Source organism: Phoxinus phoxinus (genome assembly GCF_949152265.1).
Source record: "Phoxinus phoxinus genome assembly, chromosome: 12".
Classification (NCBI taxonomy): Eukaryota; Metazoa; Chordata; class Actinopteri; order Cypriniformes; family Leuciscidae; genus Phoxinus; species Phoxinus phoxinus.
The window spans coordinates 34,362,355-34,383,718 of record NC_136887.1 but is presented as its reverse complement, the minus strand read 5'-3'; the positions used below and the strand labels follow the sequence as shown (position 1 = coordinate 34,383,718).

General features: G+C 37.5%; 2 protein-coding genes across 4 annotated transcripts in view; both read right to left on the bottom strand.

The window, feature by feature from the left end:
• fnta (farnesyltransferase, CAAX box, subunit alpha) overlaps window positions 1–21,364 on the bottom strand; it is a 76,561-nt gene that overhangs the window by 22,528 nt on the left and 32,669 nt on the right. Inside the window, exon 10 of one of the 3 annotated variants that reach the window (XM_079629923.1) lies at window positions 10,804–10,907. The exons of the other annotated variants lie outside the window; for them this stretch is intronic. Within the exon in view, the coding sequence (XP_079486049.1) occupies window positions 10,819–10,907 (89 nt within the window). The 3' untranslated portion in view covers window positions 10,804–10,818. Of the gene's footprint in view, window positions 1–10,803; window positions 10,908–21,364 lie in introns of those variants that run through there. 3 annotated transcript variants of the gene reach the window in all.
• On the bottom strand, window positions 4,180–6,613 carry tmem271 (transmembrane protein 271). The gene has a single exon (XM_079630598.1). The coding sequence runs from the start codon at window positions 6,447–6,449 to the stop codon at window positions 5,661–5,663; it is 789 nt and encodes a 262-aa protein (XP_079486724.1). The 5' UTR covers window positions 6,450–6,613; the 3' UTR covers window positions 4,180–5,660.

Genomic DNA, 21,364 nt, shown 5'->3' with positions numbered 1-21,364 from the left:
TAAACATATGAAACAAAGTCTCACCTTTCAAATTTGGTCGTTATTTAAAAGAAATGTAAACAATAAATACCGTTTTGTGTCTCTTTAATGTGTGTGACAGATCGCCTCAGTTAAAGCCGCTCGTGAACCGATCATCTCTTCCTTCTAGTTCATTTATAGCATCAAATAAACATGAATGAACATCAGAAGGAATGTTGTTTTAACCGCGGAAAGGCGTCAGTACACTCCGCTTCTCAAGCTCAAATCCTCCATGTTAATCTACTAACTCTCCTGACTGCTTTGTCGGACAAAATGGCGGATGGCGAAGTATGATTGGTCAGATCACCTGTCAATCAAGCTTCCTGCGAAGGGTCAATTGAATTTGTACAATTATAATTATATGTGTATATAAATATGTGCTCTGTTTAGATTATGAAATCTGGAGAATAACAAGAGAAATCATGACATCTCAGACATCTGACTCATATACAGATAAAACTGGAAAAGAATTAGAATATGGTGCAAAAGTTAATTTATTTCAGTAATTCAACTTAAAAGGTGAAACCTTTTAAATTGGTGAAAGGTGAAAAAAGGAAGGTTATAATTTTGATGATTATGGCTTACGGCTTATGAAAACCCCAAATTCAAAATTAGAATATTGTGAAAAGGTTTTCATAAGCTGTAAGCCATAATCATCAAAATTATAACAAATAAAGGCTTGAAATATCTCACTTTGCATGTAATGAGTATATATAATATATTAGTTTCACCTTTCAAGTTGAATTACTGAAATAAATGAACTTTTGCACCATATTCTCATCTTTCCAGTTTCACCTGTAGGCTATTTCCATAAAGTCATTTTTTTCTGACAAACAAGTGCATTAACCACTAGACTGTAGGCTATATTTCATTATCAAAATTAAAGGCCACAAGCAAAAAAAAAAAAGAAAAGAAAAAAAAGCATAATAATTAATTAAAACGCGCAGAACATTATGATTTCTTGTCCTGGTCATTTTAATAATAGATAACAGAAAATGGTCTGGAAACAAGGCAACAAGCTAATCGCATTACACGTCTCTGGCCTCCATTAGCTAAATAAAAGCATTTTTGAAGATTTGCCATAAAAGAACCGGAAAAGTCAACAGGTTCCAGAACTTTCCCTGACCTTCAGCAACATTTCCAGTGCATTATGCTTTCCAACATCATACCTTCCGTCACATTTTCATCACAATATACAGTGTGTCTTGATTCCAAAAGCACTTTTCACAGTCGGAAGCGTCTCAGAAACACAATGACTGTGTTCGCGTTCCCATCATGCAGTTGTTATTCTGCACGACTGGCATTTTTCAAAGGGCCGGCATTTCCCTTCTAGGCTATTAATTCATATTCAGAGCTCTTTTAGTTCTATTAATGATGAGCGAATCCTCTCGGGGAAACCGGGAAGTATGCACTCCACATGTGGATCTCACTGGCTAATCAAACTCGTGAAGACGTCAAATATCACGCATCAACTTTGCTTCAAATATTTACAAGGCAATCATGCACACGACAGATTTCAATACCTGAGAGCCAGCGTTCACACACACCTCATGCTCCTCTCGAAACACACAACTCCAGTAAGCGACATGTTGGGTACGCTGAACATGAGAAGTGGTTTCGGTCAGGATCATGTTCTCCTATTACTCCAGAACAACATTAATCATATCTCACGGTCACAACACTAATAAGCTGAGATGTTCTGAATGGAAACGTGTTTGACATTTCAGGAAGAGGAAAATAAATCATGAGGAGTGTCATTTTTAGAGAAACACACTCATACTGTACATCTCCACAGGCTTCAGTGTTGGAGGAAAACACGTTTACATCGCAGATCACACTGTAAAAAACTATCGTGATTTTAACGGTAAAAGACTGTAAAAATGCTACCGTGAAAAACTGTTAATTGGTTAACAGAAAGTTTCCGTATACTGTAAATAACTGTGGCGGATACATAATCTAATGCTACATTTAATGTAATTTTACTGTAAAATACCGTTAAATTAGTGAAAAAGGAACAACTCATTGTATAATTTACAGTGAAAAAAACGTAAATTGACATTCCCACAATTTCCTGCGTGACACTTTTCTTAGTTTTTTTCTAATCAGTTATGTACATTAGGGTTTATGTTACATTTAATGTTGGTAAATTAAAGTTTATTGCATCTTTAAAATGTCATGTGTGTTACCATGATGGTGTTTAATGTGTGTGTGACTGACACTGTGCAGCTCCTATATTTCAGTATTCATTTTCTTATGGAAGATCTGCTTGTGATGAGCTTTGATTGATCATGTGACTCTCATCTCTGCTGTGATTGGTGGTTATCAGTGTATTACAATGGTACAAAACAAATATTACCGTAATACTTCAATAGGTCGGTTAATTAACATTATATCATATAATTAAATACGATCTATTACTGTAAATTTAAATTAAATATGTAAAACCTAAAATGTTGCTACTGTATTTTATACGGTAAATCACAACTGCCGGTATTTTACCGTAAATTTAACAGATTTTTTTTTTTTTACAGTGCGCATGCCATCAAGATATGGAGTACGGTCTAAAAAGTATGACAATATCTTCATTTAAATGTTAGAATAATTTAAAACAAAGTTCTATTTCAAGGTGACTAATTAAATATGCAATACTTTTCAAAAGTTTGGGATCGCTACGATTTAAAAAAAAAAGAAATTAATATTTTTATCCAACAAGGACGCATTAAATTGATCAAAAGTGACAGTATGATGCATCAGCAACTGTTTTCAACACTGATAATAATCATAAATGTTTCTTGAGCATCAGATCATCATATTATCCTGATTTCTGGAGGATCATGTGACACTGAAGACTGGAGTAATGATGCTGAAAATTCAGCTTTGATCACAGGAATCAATTACACTTTACTAGATATTCACAAATGTTTTTAAATGCAATAATATTTCACTGTATTTCTAATCAAATAAAAGCAGCCGGGAGAGCAGAAGACACTTCTCTAAGAAACCTTTTGAAAGATAGTGCAAGTAAACGAGATTCTTGAGATGTTTTGGTCTCCGTTTAAGCTCAAGATTAAGAGCATCTCAAATCATATCAGAAGTTTTTCATTAATGCAAAGGAAATACTGAGACACTCTCAAAGCCATGTCATTGTTTTCTGCTGACAATATCTCATAATGACTGAAATAAAGCAGAACGCTGCACATGTTCTCGAGTGATGTTGGAGATGTCGGTCAGAAAAGCCTCATCAGGGGTTTTGTCCTCGTGCCGAAGCACATAATATCCACTCACGATAATTAGGCATATTCTCGACGTGTCTGCACTGCATATCGTTTCCGGATGAAACGTGCAGTTCTCTGTGAGATGTCCCTTTGGCATCCAGTGAAATCTCTTCAAAGAGACCGCTGTAAAACGCTAAACTGAATCTGTTTGTTGCGTTGCTTTGTGCGCCAGATCAGACTCGACAAACCAAGCAAATCTGCATTTCAAAGACTGGGTTTCTACATATCTAATTACACACAGGTAGAAACAGGGTCAAGGAACCATGGCAACACCTGGAGGAAGAACACACACTGTCACGAGTCCAACCTGGACTCCACATCACGAGAGAGAGAGGGAGAGGGAGAGAATAAATACACCCTTTATTCAGAAGCAATATGAGGGAAAACAATAGAGACAGATCCAGAAACTGCATCCCTAGTCAAAAGAGTCCGGATTCACAATGAAATGTCAATCAATCGTACAGGATAAACGATTATTAATGCTTCTGGGATATTATTGGCTTTCTTGCTACCACACTCTAAAAAATGCTGGGTTGTTTCAACCCAATTATGGGTCAAATATGGTAAAAAACCCAAACGTTGGGTTAAAAACATAATTAAAAAATGTAACCCAACGGCTGGGTTTGTCCATATTTGACCCAATTGGGTTGAAACAACCCAGCATTTTTTAGAGTGTAGACAGCGGCGTTATTATAATGAACTAAAACCATAAAGCCTGCACTCTAAACAATGCTGGGTTGTTTTAACCCAATTTTGGGTCAAATATGGACAACCCCAGCCATTGGGTTACATTTTTAAATTGCATTTTTGATCCAACGTTTGGGTTTGTCCATATTTGACCCAAAATTGGGTTAAAACAACCCAGCATTTTTTAGAGTGTGTGACACTTTACCTAAAGCCACTTTAGTGCAATAAAAACTGCAAGTTAACAGATTATTAAACGTATCCATTCATCGTTACACCTTTAGAAAGCTATTTTAATGCATTTTAACTTTGGTTACAATTACTTATGAAAATAAATAATGCATTATAGGCTCTAATAATACATGAAGGCTTTAAGTAAAGTGTTACCAGAATATTTTCATCACTTGAGATTAAATCAACTTTAACCGAAATAAAATAACTCAACTATAGTTGCCAAATCAATGCAACATTTCTCATTTTCATAGTTGAAGTTATAAAATAACTAAAGCTGTTATGATAGAGGTCCCACATGAGCATTTTATTCTGTTGGCATAATGATAATCATAATAATATTTCTATTGCATCTTATAATCGTCCTATTGGGAAATTATTTTTGTTTTGTGTTCTATTGGAATAATGTAAAATAACAGACATTCCAACAGTAACAGAATTATATAACCAACATTCCAATTGGAATTCTGTACAAAAAAAACCATTAAAATGATTGTTTCACTGTTTATTTCCGCACCAGTTTGAGTTTTAAGTGTTGTGGGTAGTAATACACTAGAGGATATACACTAGAGTTGGACATAAACTGTGTGTCAGCTGAACATGTTCTCCTTTCCTCCGGAAAACAACATGATTCAGAAACTCTAATCATATCCCACAGTTCTGTCTGATGGGTAACGCCTGTCGGTTTAATGTCGCCACCAGCACTGGCTTTCTGTCAGAAACCTCAGATGAAGAGATTATAGACAAACCATGAGACGTCTCGCTTTATAGACCTTTCAGAATAACTCCTGCAGGGAATCATAATAGTCTATAATAGTGTTAGCATACTATGACAAAATTATGATTTGGTGTTAGAATACTATGACAAAATTATGATGGTTCTAACTCATAACACACACACACACACACACACACACTCCTATGTTATTTTGCTCAGTTTGTCACTTAATTTGCTTCCCAATTGCAACAAAAAATTCCATTAGAATCCTGTACACAAACCTTTTTGACTAGAGATGAACTGGGAATACAATCAAGTAAATGATGCATACTTCTATCACGTTTACCTTCTCATATGTTCTTTTTGCTCAGTTGGTAACTTCTTTTAGTTTTGTGTCCTGCTGGAATACTGTAAGAAAATCAGGATCCTTTAGGACAGATTCCAAACTATGATAAAAATTCCAATGGGAATCCTGTACACACAAACCTTTGGGATTTTGACATGGGATGAACCGAGAATACAATCAGTCGGGTCAAAAAAGATAAAAATAAAAATGTTGCACATAATCCTTTCAGCGCGTTCACCTTCTCATCGGGTTGTCTCGTAGTTTATGCACAACTGTTCATCGTGTCGACGAATTAAAAGTACATTAGGCAACTATAAATAAACGTGCCAACTCCAAGTTCAGCGTGATTGTCAGTGCAAAACGGTTCCTCGTGTATAGCTCTCCTCTGCTATTTGCTGCTCTCTTCTCCGGGGAATATGTCGTCGTATGCAGGAGGCATCTCGCTGTGAAGCGGGTAAGAAAACGGGTACGAGTGATTAAGCTCCGGATTGGTGGGCGAAAAGCCCGGTAACTCCATGCACGGGTGCCCCCTGCTCTGCACCTCTCCGTCCGCCTCCTCCAGCGCGTGAAACACCCCCAGGTTGATGTAGGACACCGGCTGAAACTCCGTCACCGCGAAGTCTCGCTCCTCGTTGAGGATCATGCGCGCGCTCCGACGCTGCGTCCTGCGTCTCCGGCGAAACCGCGCCGCGTGGTAACGCTTAATAATAATCAGGTTCATCAGCCCTAGTAGGCACTCCAGAGTGTTAAGTACAGTGGAGACCACCAGACCCCGCTGGTACACCTTGAGCCCATCGCACGCCGGGTTTACATCCACAGAGTCCGCGCAATAGTGCGCGTATTTCCTCTCCACCAGGGACACCGTATCGCCATCCACCACCGCGCCCGAAAACGCAGTGAGAACCCCTAGAAGAAACACTAAAATCCCAAAGAGGAAGAAATTCGCACACCTGGGCTTCCCCCTGCAAAACACCAGCGCAACTCCCATCAGAACCTGCCCGACAGCCACTAAAATGCCCGAGTAAAACGCGCCGGCCGCGGTGCCCAGATGGAAGTGCGCTCGCACCCTGGAGCCCAACGCGATGCATTTGAATCCCACGATCACCGCGCTCACGGCACACACGAAAAGCACACAGCTGGAGACGATAGTGCACAGTCCTTTGCCACTCAGCTTCATTATAATCCTCCTCTGCCTCCTTCATCCTCCTTTGTCCTCCTCGTCGGCTCCTCTGGAAGCGCTGTCGGTTGGTGACATGACTCGCCGGTGTTTGCGCTTCGCTTCTAGGATCTCCGACTCGCGCTTATTAATTATGGATATGCTCCTTCTGCGGTAACGGCCCCCTAAATCCAACCCAGAGGAGGTGGTCACCTTCATGACCCCGTCGCTCCATCCATCGAGACCCCGAAGGAGATGAAGCGCATCCCTCGCGTCTGATGCTGGAGAGACTCTCTCTCTCTCTCTCTCTCTCTCTCTCTCTCTCTCTCTCTCTCTCTCTCTCTCTCTCTCTCTCTCTCTCTCTCATGCAGCACTGAGACTGAACATATGCTGGAGGCTGGAGATCAGGGGAAAAGCGATCCGACCCCTACTGGTCTCACTTACCAACTGAATGTGTCACACGGTGTTCTTCGTGTTGTCACGCTTATAAATTACCGTCTCAGTTTAAAAATAACAACAATAACAGCGTGTCATCATCACGCGCTCTGAATATATATAGTCAAACCAAAAATTATTCAGACACCAGATATCATTTTGTATATTTTTTTCCACTATTGTTCATTTATGAAAGTGAGGAGAGCAAAATAAAATAAACTGTGACATTTTATACCCAAATATTCTTCATACAGTGACTACCAGTAAAAATTAGAAAAATTTGGGAGCAAAACTGATCGGGACACTTTGAGCTGATCATGTGTTCTTCAGTGTGTGTCTGTAACTGCTAATGCTCTTTACACACACACACTGAACACAATGAAGCATTGCTTGGTCACTGGTTGAGCTAAACTGGTATTATCTAATTGTGTAGTTAAATTTACCAGCTGACAGATATTCATCATAATTCATGTGTGAGACAGTCTAACAGAAGTGTGTGTGTGTGTGTGTGTGTGTGTGTGTGTGTGTGTGTGTGTGTGTGTGTGTGTGTGTGTGTGTGAGACAGTCTAACAGAAGATGGACAAAACCTGTCAAATATCAACTGAGTTCTGCTCATATTTTATTACCATTTTATAAACTATAGTGAGTTTTTGTTGTTGTTGTTGGTTTGACTGTATACTCATTGAAAATCTAGGATTTTTTTTCTTTTCCATTTCAATTTCAACCTTAAATGCAACGTAAGTCGCTTTAGATAAAAGCGTCTGCCAAATGCATAAATACAAAAGTAAATCTAAAATTTGAAATAAAGAAAAGTTATGAACAGTTATATTTGTCAATTTAACATTTCACTCATATTTGGACCACAAATGGTAGTTAATGCACATAATCAGAATAAAATGTAAAATGTTAAGTGAGTTGATGCTTAAAACAAGAGAAAACATCTGCTAATGGGGTCGGGAAAATCATCTTCATTCAAAGAGAAACACGTTTTTTTTCTGACCCAATTGGCAGATATTTTTTCTTGTTTCAAGCAAAAACTCACTTCATTTCGGCACATTTTCAGAAAACAAGTCCTGATATCTAAAGTTATTTTGCTTCTCCAGTAAATATATCCTGATTTAAAAACGTTTAGATATTTGTACTGGAAAACACAGAGGAAAGAAACACATTATTCTTTTATATTTTTTTTGCAGTGTAGATGGTTCAGCATCATAAAGTTTTTCTCATGTGTAATCACTCACGAGACCTGCAGTGTGAACAATATCAATCTAGTCTTTCAAATAATGTAAGGTCATATGCATGCAAAATGATGATAAAATAATCAGCACGGTTTAAAACAGTTTGAGAAGTTTTGGCACACCACACTGCAGTGCATGTCTAATCACTAAAAGTTGGCCAATTATGAAATTGTGTACTGGATATGAAATGTCAAAAAATCTTAAAAGTCCTACAAACTTTTTCGGTGAAAATATTTCCCTTATTTTTCATTTAAATTGAAATCACAAACTCCCTAGTGGCATTTATATTAACTCCAATATTTAGCCAGTATTTAATATTGAACATTTAAATGATGGACTCTCTTACCATCCCGATTCCCGGCGTCCGAGTAAAGCTTTAAGGGCTCAAAGTTAAGAACACTGTAGAGTTGCACTTCAAGCTTTTGGACAAGTTGTGAGCAATATTAAAAAAAATATATTTCTGTTTCCTAGAATCAGTAATCCATGGCTTAGTCAACATATTTTCCACGTCCCTTTGCCTGCCAATCGGCCTAAACAACAGATAAACCGAGTTTTATCAGATCTAACTTTTGTTTTCAGACATCATCAAACCCGTGTCAGTCTGACAAATACACAAATACAACCCAAGGCCAAAGAGACATTTAAATATAATACATCTTCGGTGCATGTCTAATCACTAAAAGTTGGCCAATTATGAAATTGTGCACTTGATATGAAATGTCAAAAAAATCTTAAAAGTCCTGCAAACTTTTTCGGGATTCATTTTCATAATTCAGACGGTCAAGTCATCTTCATTTATACAGCGCTGTTAACAATATGGACTGTTTCAAAGCAGCTTTACAGTGATAACAGGAGATTACAGTAGTTTTGGCTTTACGGCAGATCTAGAATAAAGTTATTGTCCAGATAAAGTTAGTTTTGATTGATTCACTTCCGTCGTAAAGATGATTAGTTATTAACTTATGGGCCACTAACACGACACCGTTCTAACAGAAAACAGAAAACCCATTTAGTGCTTTGTAAGTAATGCTTTTAATTTGTAAGAGTGTGAATGACATCTCTAGACAAGAAGTCGTCGCCACAAATGCTGTTTTTCTCAGGGACCTTTTCGTATGGTTGTGTGCATCTTCAGCGAGTCTCTCCTTTGTCTTCTATAACTTTATTAATTTGAGTTAAATCAACTTAAATCATTCACCGCAATCGGTTTCCTACGACCATTTGAGTAGCTATACAGTTGTTTAGACTTGATTAGATTTATTAAATGAACTCAAACCAGTTAGTTTAATTTAATGGAATGAACTTAAAATATTCAAGTTACATATACTCAAAATGATTGACTAAACCAACACTAAATTATGAGTGAATATGACTCAATATATATAAGTTCACAATACTCATATGTATTTATTTTTAAACTTAAATGGTTTGCGGGCAATCGGTTTCCTCAATCAGTTTGAGTTGAGTTAACTTATTGGGTTTTACAGTAGTTTTGGCTATAAAGTTATTGTCCAGCTAAAGTTAGTTTTGATTGATTCACTTCCGTCGCAAAGATGATGTAAGGAATAATTGACGACAGGCCGTTGAATTATTAGAAAAATAATGCGTCGTGACCGTTACACCTCGGGTGTGCATTATTTTTATAATAATTCAACGGCCTGAAGTCAATTATTCCACTTATACTAGTTACCACACCTCGAAATATTGTCCAGATGATGAATTTCAAGACGTTTGTAAAGTTTTTGTCATTAAAACGCTCGTGTATGTAGGACTAATTCCTTGCGCATCTAAACGCATGCTCCGTTGCTAATTCCAGAACATAATTTTAGAGTTAGCGGCGGTTTGAGCCGCTGATAGCAGAGTAATGCTGGACACACTTCACGACTGACACACTCTCTGACTGTGAATGCAGCAGATTTTAAACACCGCTGTGAACACACACGTTCAACACACGTGCATGATCAGTCATAAGTATCAAATTACATTCATAACCGGCCTTACAGTAAGTGTATCCCCAGCTTTATGCAGTTATTAATGCAGTTATGAGAGAGAGAGAGAAGCATATTCAATGCTATATTATTATTTATTTATCAATATTCGTCAATATTATTATTTATTTATTAATTCAAATTCGTTTTAATTAATTCGTTCATTCTTTTTTTTTCTAGTGACAGTAGACTAGACTAATAAATGAAACACAAAGCCCTTTTAACAAGTATAGGCCTATCAATTTTATTTATTTGTTATATTATCTTCAATAATTACGAAAACCTGTGCAACAGGACTATCAATTTATTTAAATATTCAGTTTAATTTTCTATTGATTATGTATAGGACTGTATACTTTATTTATTAAAATTAAACTGCATGTTTCCATTGATTGTGAAGTTAGACATTGAACATCGCAGATGATTTTTCTTGTTATGAATTGTATCCTATTTCTCGTTATTACAGTGAACTACGCGCAGTGATATGAAGCGGTAATGCGGTCAAGACCTGCCGGAACTACTTTAGCCGTGCGGTTCCCTGAAAATAATTGCACACGTTTGTCAACCAATCAGATTCAAGCATTCAACGGCCCTGTAGTATAAGAGTTATTAACTTATGGGCCGCTAACACGACACCGTTCTAACAGAAAACAGAAAACACATTTAGTGCTTTGTAAGTAATGCTTTAATTTGTAAGAGTGTTTAATGTGGTTCAGTGACATCTCTAATGCACTATTTGCACAATAGGAAGAAGTCGTCGTCACAAATGCTGTATTTGGATCTTTTCGTATGGTTGTGTGTATCTTCAGCGTCAGTCACCTCTAAAAAAAGAGTCTGATGTGCAGATGATTCATCTTTTACGGGCTCTTTAGAGCAGACGTGTCCCGCATGCGCAACCACACGCATCCTATTTTTGGGAGAGCCTTGTGTGTCGCAGCAAGTGATGTTGAAAGGTGTTTGATGGCAGTGGATTTCATCTGCACATACACACACACACACACACACACACACACACACACACACACACCCCAGAGACGGAGGCGCAGACGGAAAATTGACTCTTTGTCTCACAAATGAGCATGTTGCACCAAATCCGCATGAACACATTGAGCTCTGCGTCTCTAGACTCGTGCTTTTATATCATGCGGAGCAGACACACTCCTCTCGGCATACGCACGTCTCCACAGAGCCAAGAGTGACATAAACATGTACAGTGCGGGAACGTTTGGCGTTTACAGCGGTTCGTGCGCTTGTTCAAATTGTAATGATGCTTTTGGTAAATGAATGCAACCAGACAGTGCATGAGGTTGCAGAAATCCGCCTGAATACGTATTAAAGGGATCCTTTTTTTGATTTGGGGTCTATAGAGAGCCTAAGCCCCGCCCCTCCGCTTCCGGGGCCTTCATTCGGAAAAAAATATGTATGGTAGTCAATGGCGTGAGACAACTTATCTTTTTATTCCGTCCGAACTGTGCCCTGAATTACACATATGACGTTTGTCAATTTAAAAGATAATTATGAAAGTCAAGAAAGTCGCAGTTTGTCATAAAACGGAAGAGTAACGTTTAGTTTAATGTGAAAATCGCTCAATGAACTACATCTCTCGTCTCGCACTATACGTCACCGTTGCTCGTGTGTGTGCAGTCTGGTACAACACACTCCGGCATCACGGCGTAACGTTACGATTATAACGTAAGACTGTAGAAAACATGACGGACGTTAGCTTCAGTAAAGTTAGCTTCAGTAGAGTTAGCTTCAGTAAAGTTAGCTTCAGTAGAGTTAGCTTCACTAGAGTTAGCTTCAGTAGAGTTAGCTTCAGTAAAGTTAGCTTCAGGAAAGTTAGCTTCAGTAAAGTTAGCTTCAGTAGAGTTAGCTTCAGTAGAGTTAGCTTCAGTAAAGTTAGCTTCAGGAAAGTTAGCTTCAGTAAAGTTAGCGTCAGTAGAGTTAGCTTCAGTAGAGTTAGCTTCAGTAGAGTTAGCTTCAGTAAAGTTAGCTTCAGTAAAGTTAGCTTCAGTAAAGTTAGCTCCAGTAAAGTTAGCTTCAGTAAAGTTAGCTCCAGTAAAGTTAGCTCCAGTAAAATAAGCTTCAGTAAAGTTAGCTTCAGTAAAGTTAGCTTCAGTAAAGTTAGCTTCAGTAAAGTTAGCTTCAGTAAAGTTAGCTTCAGTAAAATAAGCTTCAGTAAAGTTAGCTTCAGTAAAGTTAGCTTCAGTAAAGTTAGCTCCAGTAAAGTTAGCTTCAGTAAAGTTAGCTTCAGTAAAGTTAGCTTCAGTAAAGTTAGCTTCAGTAAAGTTAGCTTCAGTAACGTTAGCTTCAGTAAAGTTAGCTTCAGTAAAGTTAGCTTCAGTAAAGTTAGCTCCATTCATTGAGAGAAAAGGTATGACGTCACATGTGCTCTTTTGGGTTTGTAGTCTTTGTAATGACGTATGTTCACAGTCTTACACCTCAACAGTTTTACATCAAACTGAGACTTTCTTGACTTTAAAATGTATCTTTTAAATTGACAAACATCATGGGCCCTATTGTAACGCTCTGAAACACAAGTGTCAAAGCGCAAAGTGCAAGTAACTCTGTGGGCGGATCCCGGCGCTGTTGCTATTATACCGGCGGGATAAACGACTCTTGCGCCCGACGCAAATCTAAAATGTGTTGGTCTGAAGTCGCTTCATTACTCATAGGTGTGGTTTGGGCGTAACGTGAAATAAACCAATCAGAGCGTCCTCTCACATTCCCTTTAAGAGCCGGCGCGCTTGTTCCACGGCGGATTGCTATTATAACGGCGGATCGCTATTATAACGGCGGATTGCTATTATAACGGCGGATTGCTATTATAACGGTGGATTGCTATTATAACGGCGGATCGCTATTATAACGGCGGATTGCTATTATAACGGCGGATTGCTATTATAACGGTGGATTGCTATTATAACGGTGGGTTTGCCGGCGCACGCCAGGAGCGGTTCACAGCCGAGGAGACCGACGTTCTCGTCAGGGCCGTAAAACACAGAGAAGTGACATTGGGGATGATGGAGAAACACACACACATTAGCTTCGGTTAAACAGGCGGATAATAATTTGGGTAAATGTGTAGCCTAATCTAGATATAAAAAAAAAAAAGCTAGATAGATCTTTTTCCACATCTTCACGGACACAACAATGATTTTCCTCGTGTGTTAATAACATTTTGCAAATATTATGATTTGCAAAAATGAAAATTGCTGCGTCTGTTTATATATATTATATATTTATATTAGAGAATCAAAGTGGATGCACGTTAACACACTACATTATGGCCAAGCACGCGCCCTTAAAATACCACATCACTAACGCGCAACGCGCCACTGTCTTTAGACTGTTTTTTTCCTGGTCAGTGGCGCAATTGCTTTCTAAAACTGGAAAATAGCACCAGGGAACGTTTGCGCCGGAACACGCTCCTCTTTGCGCTGAACCGCCCCGCGAGCGCAAGTTCATCCCCTAATTTACCGACGTGCGTCTGTGGAGGGAAAAGTCCGCTGTGCGCGGGTGCAAAATAGGAATGATACATGCGTCGGTGTTCAAAGTCAATTGCGCTGGGTGTGAGATAGGGCCCCATATGTGTAATTCAGGGCACAATTCAAACGAGATCAAAATATTTGTTGTCTCTCGCCATTGACTACCATACAATATTATTCAGAAATAAGGTCCCATGGTCCACCGGAAGGGGAGGGACTCAGGCTCTCTATTAGGTTTTCATGCTCGAATGTTCAAAAAACATCCTTTTTTTCACATATTTGACATTGTTGCAACTCCTTTCTTCCCAGTCTGTCAGTAACGCCACTGTAACTCACTGGGAAACTACCATAGTGCGATGCATCGATGATTAAATCAAACTGCTAGTCTCGACTGTTTCCCAAAGCCGCATTGTTGCAAATCTGTTGTTCAACCATTAATGACGTCACACGGGTAGTGGAGTAATAACTACTTTTAATGGATCCATTTGAGATCGAATTAATGCATGTTTAGCTGTAAATTATGGCCATGTCATCTGATTTATTCTAATTTATTCTCAGTTATTTTGCTTTATTTCCAGATTTCCAGGCCCCGCCCCTTTATTCTGCGCATTAATTATTATAATGAGGAATATTGTGACGTGTTCGTTCCCGGAAGAAACTCGAGACTACAATGGAGGCGTTTCAGGAGTTCAGAAACACTGACACTGATATAGAGAAGAACTGGAGCTTTCTCATGACCAACAGCAACATTACACAAACAAAAAATCATTTAAATTTGGATTGATTGTATTAATAATGAATAATTCAGATTAAAGTGTGAAGCTTTTAGCAAATTCATTAAAAGAATGAAAAGACTCACAAATCAAATCACTACGGCTATAGGAAACCTATTGAAACAATTCAATAGTGAATATGGATTTTTAAACTCTCATCATTTTAAATAAATATTGCATCCGATATTTTTGGATGTTGTGATTATTTAAATTCCTTTATGTAAAGCACTTTGAACTGCCATAGTGTATGACATGTGCTTTATAAATACACTTGCCTTGTCTTGTCTTACAACTTCCAATCAAAATCCATATTTTTTATGTTTTTACCGTAGTAGAGATCTAGTTTACCGTTTAAATGCTCAATCTGATCTCAGAGTCTCTAGATCTGATCCCGCAGACTCGTGTGTGTATCAGACGGTCAGACTCCACGTTCCTGGACTAAATAAGATAACTTATTATCTTAAGATAAAATGTAACGGCACTGCACTCATCAAAACTGCTCACACTCACATAGTGTGAAAAGCTCGTTTATTTCAGTAATTCAACTTAAAAGAAACACTGAAGAAATATATTTTTTTTAAATCGGAGAAAAAAAAACTATTGCAACTCGCATTCACGTTTGGCTTGAATCAATTTCTGTTGAATATTCTGCTCTAGTCAGAAAAACACCACGTTACGGTATAAGTGTACAAAAAATCCAGAGCAGTTGCTATAAAAACTCAGTTTTCTTGTTAGTTTAAAAGAGCATCAACATGCCGAGTCTTGGGAATTGCACCGGGAGCGTTTTCATGATCCTTCATAGTCCTGAATGCGGTGTTTCGTCTCGGCATGAGGTGCAGAAATCATGAGAACGCCTCTCACCCATGAACAGCATTTAATTGCGGTGATTACCAGCATTACAGAGATAATTGTTCGCTTCTGTGGTTCAGATTGGAGCTTTTGGGGATAATTTGCACTGTTTTAATGTGTATGTATTGGCTTGATAAACTGGTTTCTCCAGGGAACGGAGAACAGCCGTCCTCTCCACGGGGCGCTCGAGGGAATCAGCCAGTCCTGAAATTACCAGAGTTAATAATTTCACTTCTTAACTTCACGTCACTTCGTATGAACTTTTAGCTCCGACTATCAATACCATATATTTGATTGTGCTTTTCTCCATCCTTCTTCTCTATATCAGTGTCAGTGTTTCTGAACTCCTGAAACGCCTCCATTGTAGTCTCGAGTTTCTTCCGGGAACGAACACGTCACAATATTCCTCATTATAATAATTAATGCGCAGAATAAAGGGGCGGGGCCTAGTTACGTTAGTTAGTAGTGTGTTAAACTGGCGGTTATGGGAAGGTGCGGGACATTTCCCAAACACACTCGAAGCGCTCGACCAATCACAACACACTGCTCCAGCCGACCAATCAGAGCACAGTGTGCTTTTCAGAAGGAGGGGCTTCATAGAGACAGGAAGTAAACAGAGCGTTACTGACAGACTGGGAAGAGAGGAGCCGCAACAATGGAGAATATGAGGAAAATAATCAACATTCAAGCAGGAAAACCTGTTCTAGAGCCTGAAAACACAACAAGACTTTGTAAAAGGGCATATTTTTCCTCTTTTAAAACTTTTCTTCCAGCGTTTCTCAACATTAGTATTAAATTTACATAGAATAGGTGAATATTTGCACTGCTTTTTCATCAGTACCTTACTTCATTAAAAAGAGAGTGAGATGCACATTGAGATGCAAATATATATGCAAAAGAGGGAGAAGAAACATGAAAAGTGTCCAAACACTGAAAATATTTCCCTTATTTTTCATTTAATATGAAATCACAAACTCCCTAGTGGCATTTATATTAACTCCAATATTTAGCCAGTATTTAATATTGAACATAATGAAACATGCAGCAATTAGAAGTTGCCTTTTCATATGCAATATCTGCACAATATTTGAATAGCTATTTTTGGGGAGCACTTAACATCTGTGTAACACACACATTAGAAAATGATCAATATTCAAGCATGAAACCCTGTTCTAGACATCAAGACTTTGTAAAAGTCTTTCAGGGAGTTATTTTGTTGAAAAATTATTATCATTTTGCACATTGAAATGATGGACTCGCTTCTTACCATCCCGTCCAAGTAAACCTTTAAAGGGCTCAAAGTTAAGAACACTGTAGAGTTGCACTTCAAGCTTTTGGACAAGTTGTGAGCAATATTAAAAAAAATATCTTTCTGTTTCCTAGAATCAGTAATCCATGGCTTAGTCAACATATTTTCCCCGTCCCCTTTGCCTGCCAATCGGCCTAAACAACAGATAAACTGAGTTTTATCAGATCTAACTTTTGTTTTCAGACATCATCAAACCCGTGTCAGTCTGACAAATACAACCCAAGGCCAAAGAGACATTTAAATATAATACATCTTCAAAAGACTTAAAAAAACAAGAAAATTATGAAATGCACCAATTGGCAACATTACCTGATGACTGCGAACACGGCAGATTAATACATCTTGGTATAACAATTGGTTATTCATATTAATAATAAAAGTAGTTGTTTATTCTCAGCCTCACTCAGCTTTATCGGTGCTTAAAAGTGGGGTTTTCACACAAAAATTAATATTCCCCCAGTTTTCACTATTCTCAGACTAATATGTATATTTGAGCTGTTTTAAATGACAAATCTTTATATACAGATGAAACTAAAAAAGTACATTTATTTCAGTGATTCAACTTAAAAGGTGAAACTAATATATTATATAGACTCATTACATGCGAAGTGAGATATTTCAAGCCTTTATTTGTTATAATTGTGATGATTATGGCATACAGCTTATCACAATATTCTAATTTTGAATTTGTGGTTTTCATAAGCTGTAAGCCATAATCATCAAAATTATAACAAATAAAGGCTTGAAATATCTCACTTCGCATGTAATGAGTCTATATAATATATTAGTTTCACCTTTTAAGTTGAATTACTGAAATAAATAAACTTTTGCACCACTTTTCCGAGTTTCACGAGTATATCAGTTTTTTTTTCTCAAGATACACACCAGTAATGTACGTTTAGTAATGTACGTCTAAACCACGTTTATAAAAGCTACTTAAATGTCCTAATTGAACTATAAATCCTAATCTTGGTTTAATCCAAGCCCTGTCTGTGAAACTAGGCCACTGTTTACTAACCCTCATGTCATTCTAAACTATGAATTTCTATATTTTGTGCAACATAAAAGGACTATTTTGAAAGAATTGTGTTGCTATTGCACTGCACTCTTCCCATGCAATCACAATGAAAGTGCACTGAGGCTTTCAGGCTTCAGAACAACTGCAAAAACACCATCAAATCTGAGGTCAACAGAGGTCAACAGAGGTCAACAGGGTTGCGTAAACAGCAGACCGAAATTTTATGAATGCACAACATATATCGGCCACCATATCGGTATCTGCCGATATATATTCACTTTTAATGTTATAGTTATCGTCCCGATAGAAAAAAATGTGGCCGATATCGTAAAGCCGATTATTGAGACACTTCAGAAGCGCAATGTTCAACATGATGGTTTTAAATTGCTTGAAATATGATTTATATAACTTCAAAAAGGAAAAAATACGGTTCAGTGCAACATGTACAGTGCAAGTCCGACATATATACATCAAATTATATCGAGAAACTAGGAAGGTTGTGCACATTACATAATATATTTATATCTAGTTTACTCATAATAATTGTGTTTGTTGACTTGAAATGTTTTTTTCTATTAAGGTCCACGTAATTGTCTCAACTTAACAGTACAAAATCCTAACGTGTTGTCTAAACACAAACCATTTATGTTAAGTAAAATAGTCTTACATCCAGAAGGTGGCGCTATAGTGCGACGCCAGCTGCCATTTTGTACTAACTTAATTTGATTGTGTTCAATCTGCTTAAATATATGTAAAATTTAAGTTTACTTAATCCGTTTGTGTTGGATTAACATGAATGATTTGTGTTGCATTAACCGAAACTGGGCGGTGCTTGTTAGTTCCCAGCATGCTTTGCATATGGTTGAATTAAGAGAGAATAAATGTTCAAATTAAGTGTTATTTTATGTTTTTTTGAGAAAACGAGAAAAGGGGAAGACTTGTGTAATTGTGTTTAAAGTTCAATTACATTAGAATTATTAGAACCATTTAAATTACCATTGTGGAGAAGAGTGGAGCATTGTGTTCGGCTGTGACTGATTTCATTACTTTTAATTGCTTTGATTGAAGGAGCATGTAAATCTTAGCATTTAAGATGCTAATATGTGCTACTGCTAGCAAATAGCTAGCTATAGTCGATCAATTTAATTATGAGTCACTAAAATAAATGAAATATTAATGGGTGAATGAAAATATAAAACACCTGAATCATGTCAGGAAACCTTAAAAAATTCACTTTGAGATTACTTAAATTGGGTCGCTTAAAATGACTTAATTCCATGATGTTGAAGTTACATGAACAAATTATGTTTGTTTAACGTAATCCAGTTATGTGTGACATAAGAAAGTTAATTAAAGCCAACATATCATTTTTTTGAGTGATTGTGTGTCTGGGACGTGGTTTTTACTGGTGAGACTTCTGTTTTTGTAATCAGGCTCTCAAAAAAAAATTTTTTTTGATTTATCGGCCGATATATCGGTAATCGGCTTTCAAATATCGGTATCGCCCAAAATGTTCACATCGATGCATCCCTATGAAATGTAACTCATTTTACTGATAATCATGACTTCCACCCGTCCTCTCCGTGACATGTTCATGAGAGAAGCAGCGTTGTGGAATTTATGAATTAAAATGTTCTGCTCTGAATGATTTATTCACAAATCTTATGCGGTTATGCAGATACAATGATCACAGCCATTGGCTGTTTCTCACACAAAGCTATCACACAACTTGATAAGATTTGGAATATAACAGATGACACATTTTCAGACTATTTTTATCATATCTGAATGTTGCTTTTTTTGCATGAATGTTAAGCTGACAAACGTCACCCATTTATTATAATTGCACGGGAAAGAGTGAACAGAACAATTCAAGTGTGCGCTTCTCTTCTCCGGCACAGACGCTCATTGGCACATGGCAGAACCGGCAGATCTAAGAGATCCCAGGAGAAACAAACAGGAAGCCGGAGACACAGAAGTGCCAAATAACTAAACAAGCGCAGCGATCTCAGATCAGGAGGAACGGGAACGGGACGCACTGATGCATGCCTTAAAAGCAGAACTCAAAGACTATACAGTGTCTCACATATGATGTTTAAGACATATTTAGGGTATGAAATATTGCACTAAAATATTAAAAAATCAGGTAACACTTTATTTTAGTGTCATTGTTACATATGTTACATGCATAGTAATAACTATAAATTGTGCATTATTATATGCAACTAACCCTAAACCAAACCTAAGCCTAACCCTATTGTAAGTCCATAGTTGCTCAATATTACTTAATACTTATAGTTACAGTGTCACAAAGACACCTTAAAATATAAAGTGTAACCAAAATGTAAAAAAATTTTGAATACAAAAGTCTGCAGCAATGTTTCCAGTGGCTGTTAAACGTGTTTTTACATTATATTTAATGATATAGCAGATGCTTCCTCCAAATGAGGATCATCAAAAGCTAGTTGTCACATAAAGAGCCAAAAATACTCACAGTAACTGCAGCTTTCATACACTGTAAAAAAAAGTTACCTTGTTGCCTTAAAATTTTGAGTTTGTTGTTGTTAATACAATGAAGAGGAATGGTTTAATCTAGCGAAACCATCGTCATTTAAAAAATAAATAAAAAAGTTTAAGTTTTATAAGCACAAACGCTCGCCTTGCTCTGTTCTGTGATGCGCGTTCGTGACGTCACGTAATACGCAGTTACGCTGTAAAGGTCGCGCTTCTGTGAAAAGTAAAACGTTTCTATCCTGACAAAAATTTTCTTTTAGACTTTTTAATATTCGCACACGAATGGGCATTTTAAACGATAAACTGACACAAAGACATTTGAATATGTGTGTATGGTCCTCCTTCCGCACATCTGTAAACACTGACTTGTCAAGCGTGACCTTTACAACGTAACTGCGTTTCACGTGACGTCACGAACGCGCATCACAGAACAGAGCAAGGCGAGCGCTTGTGCTTATAAAACTTAAACTTTATTATTTATTTGTGAAATGACGATGGTTTCGCTAGATAAGACCCGTATTCATCGTCTGGTGTCGTTTAAAGCCCGTTGAAGCGGCGCTGACACTGTCATCTGGACCTTGACCCGTTTGGGGCCCATTGACGTCCATTATATGGAGAAATGTGTTCATCAAAAACCTTCATTTCTTTTCCACTGAAGAAAGAAAGACATGGACATCTTGATGACATCGGGGTGAGTAAATTATAAGCAAAAGTTTTTTTAAAAGTGAACTAATCCTTTAAACACGAATCGGAGATATTATATTCTGAATGCAAGACTTCAACTCTCCTACGTGTTATGTGCCACAAACAGAATATCAAAAATAATGACTGTTTTCAGACACTCAGACGGATCCTCCCACCCAAACTCAGGCCTTTGTTTGAGCCAATGTTAGACCGCTCAAACCGGGACATTTCTACTCCGTTTGAGGAAACTGTGCACAGATATTTAGATGAAAACACAATATTTAGTTTGGCTTCTCAATACGGTCTATAATTTTGAATGACAGTGTGAAAACAACTTGCCAGCACAGTCTTCAAAATATAGGCCCGAGTATTATATAATCTGATGCAAAACTTTTCTTCAGACTATCATGAACAGGTGCAAAGATTTCTTCAGAAAAACATCATGCACTGATTGCACATCGGTGCCCATTAACTTCCAATGTATGTGACCCTGGACCACAACACCAGTCACAAGGGTCAATTTTTTTTAAAATTGAGATTTATACATCATCTGTGGCAATAGCAACTATACATTGTATGGGTCAAAATTATCAATTTTTATTTTATGCCAAAAATCATGAGGATATTAAGATCATGTTCCATG

Excerpts from the sequence above, each read along its gene's own strand:
- tmem271 (XM_079630598.1), bottom strand. The coding sequence starts at position 6,449 with ATGAAGCTGAGTGGCAAAGGACTGTGCACTATCGTCTCCAGCTGTGTG.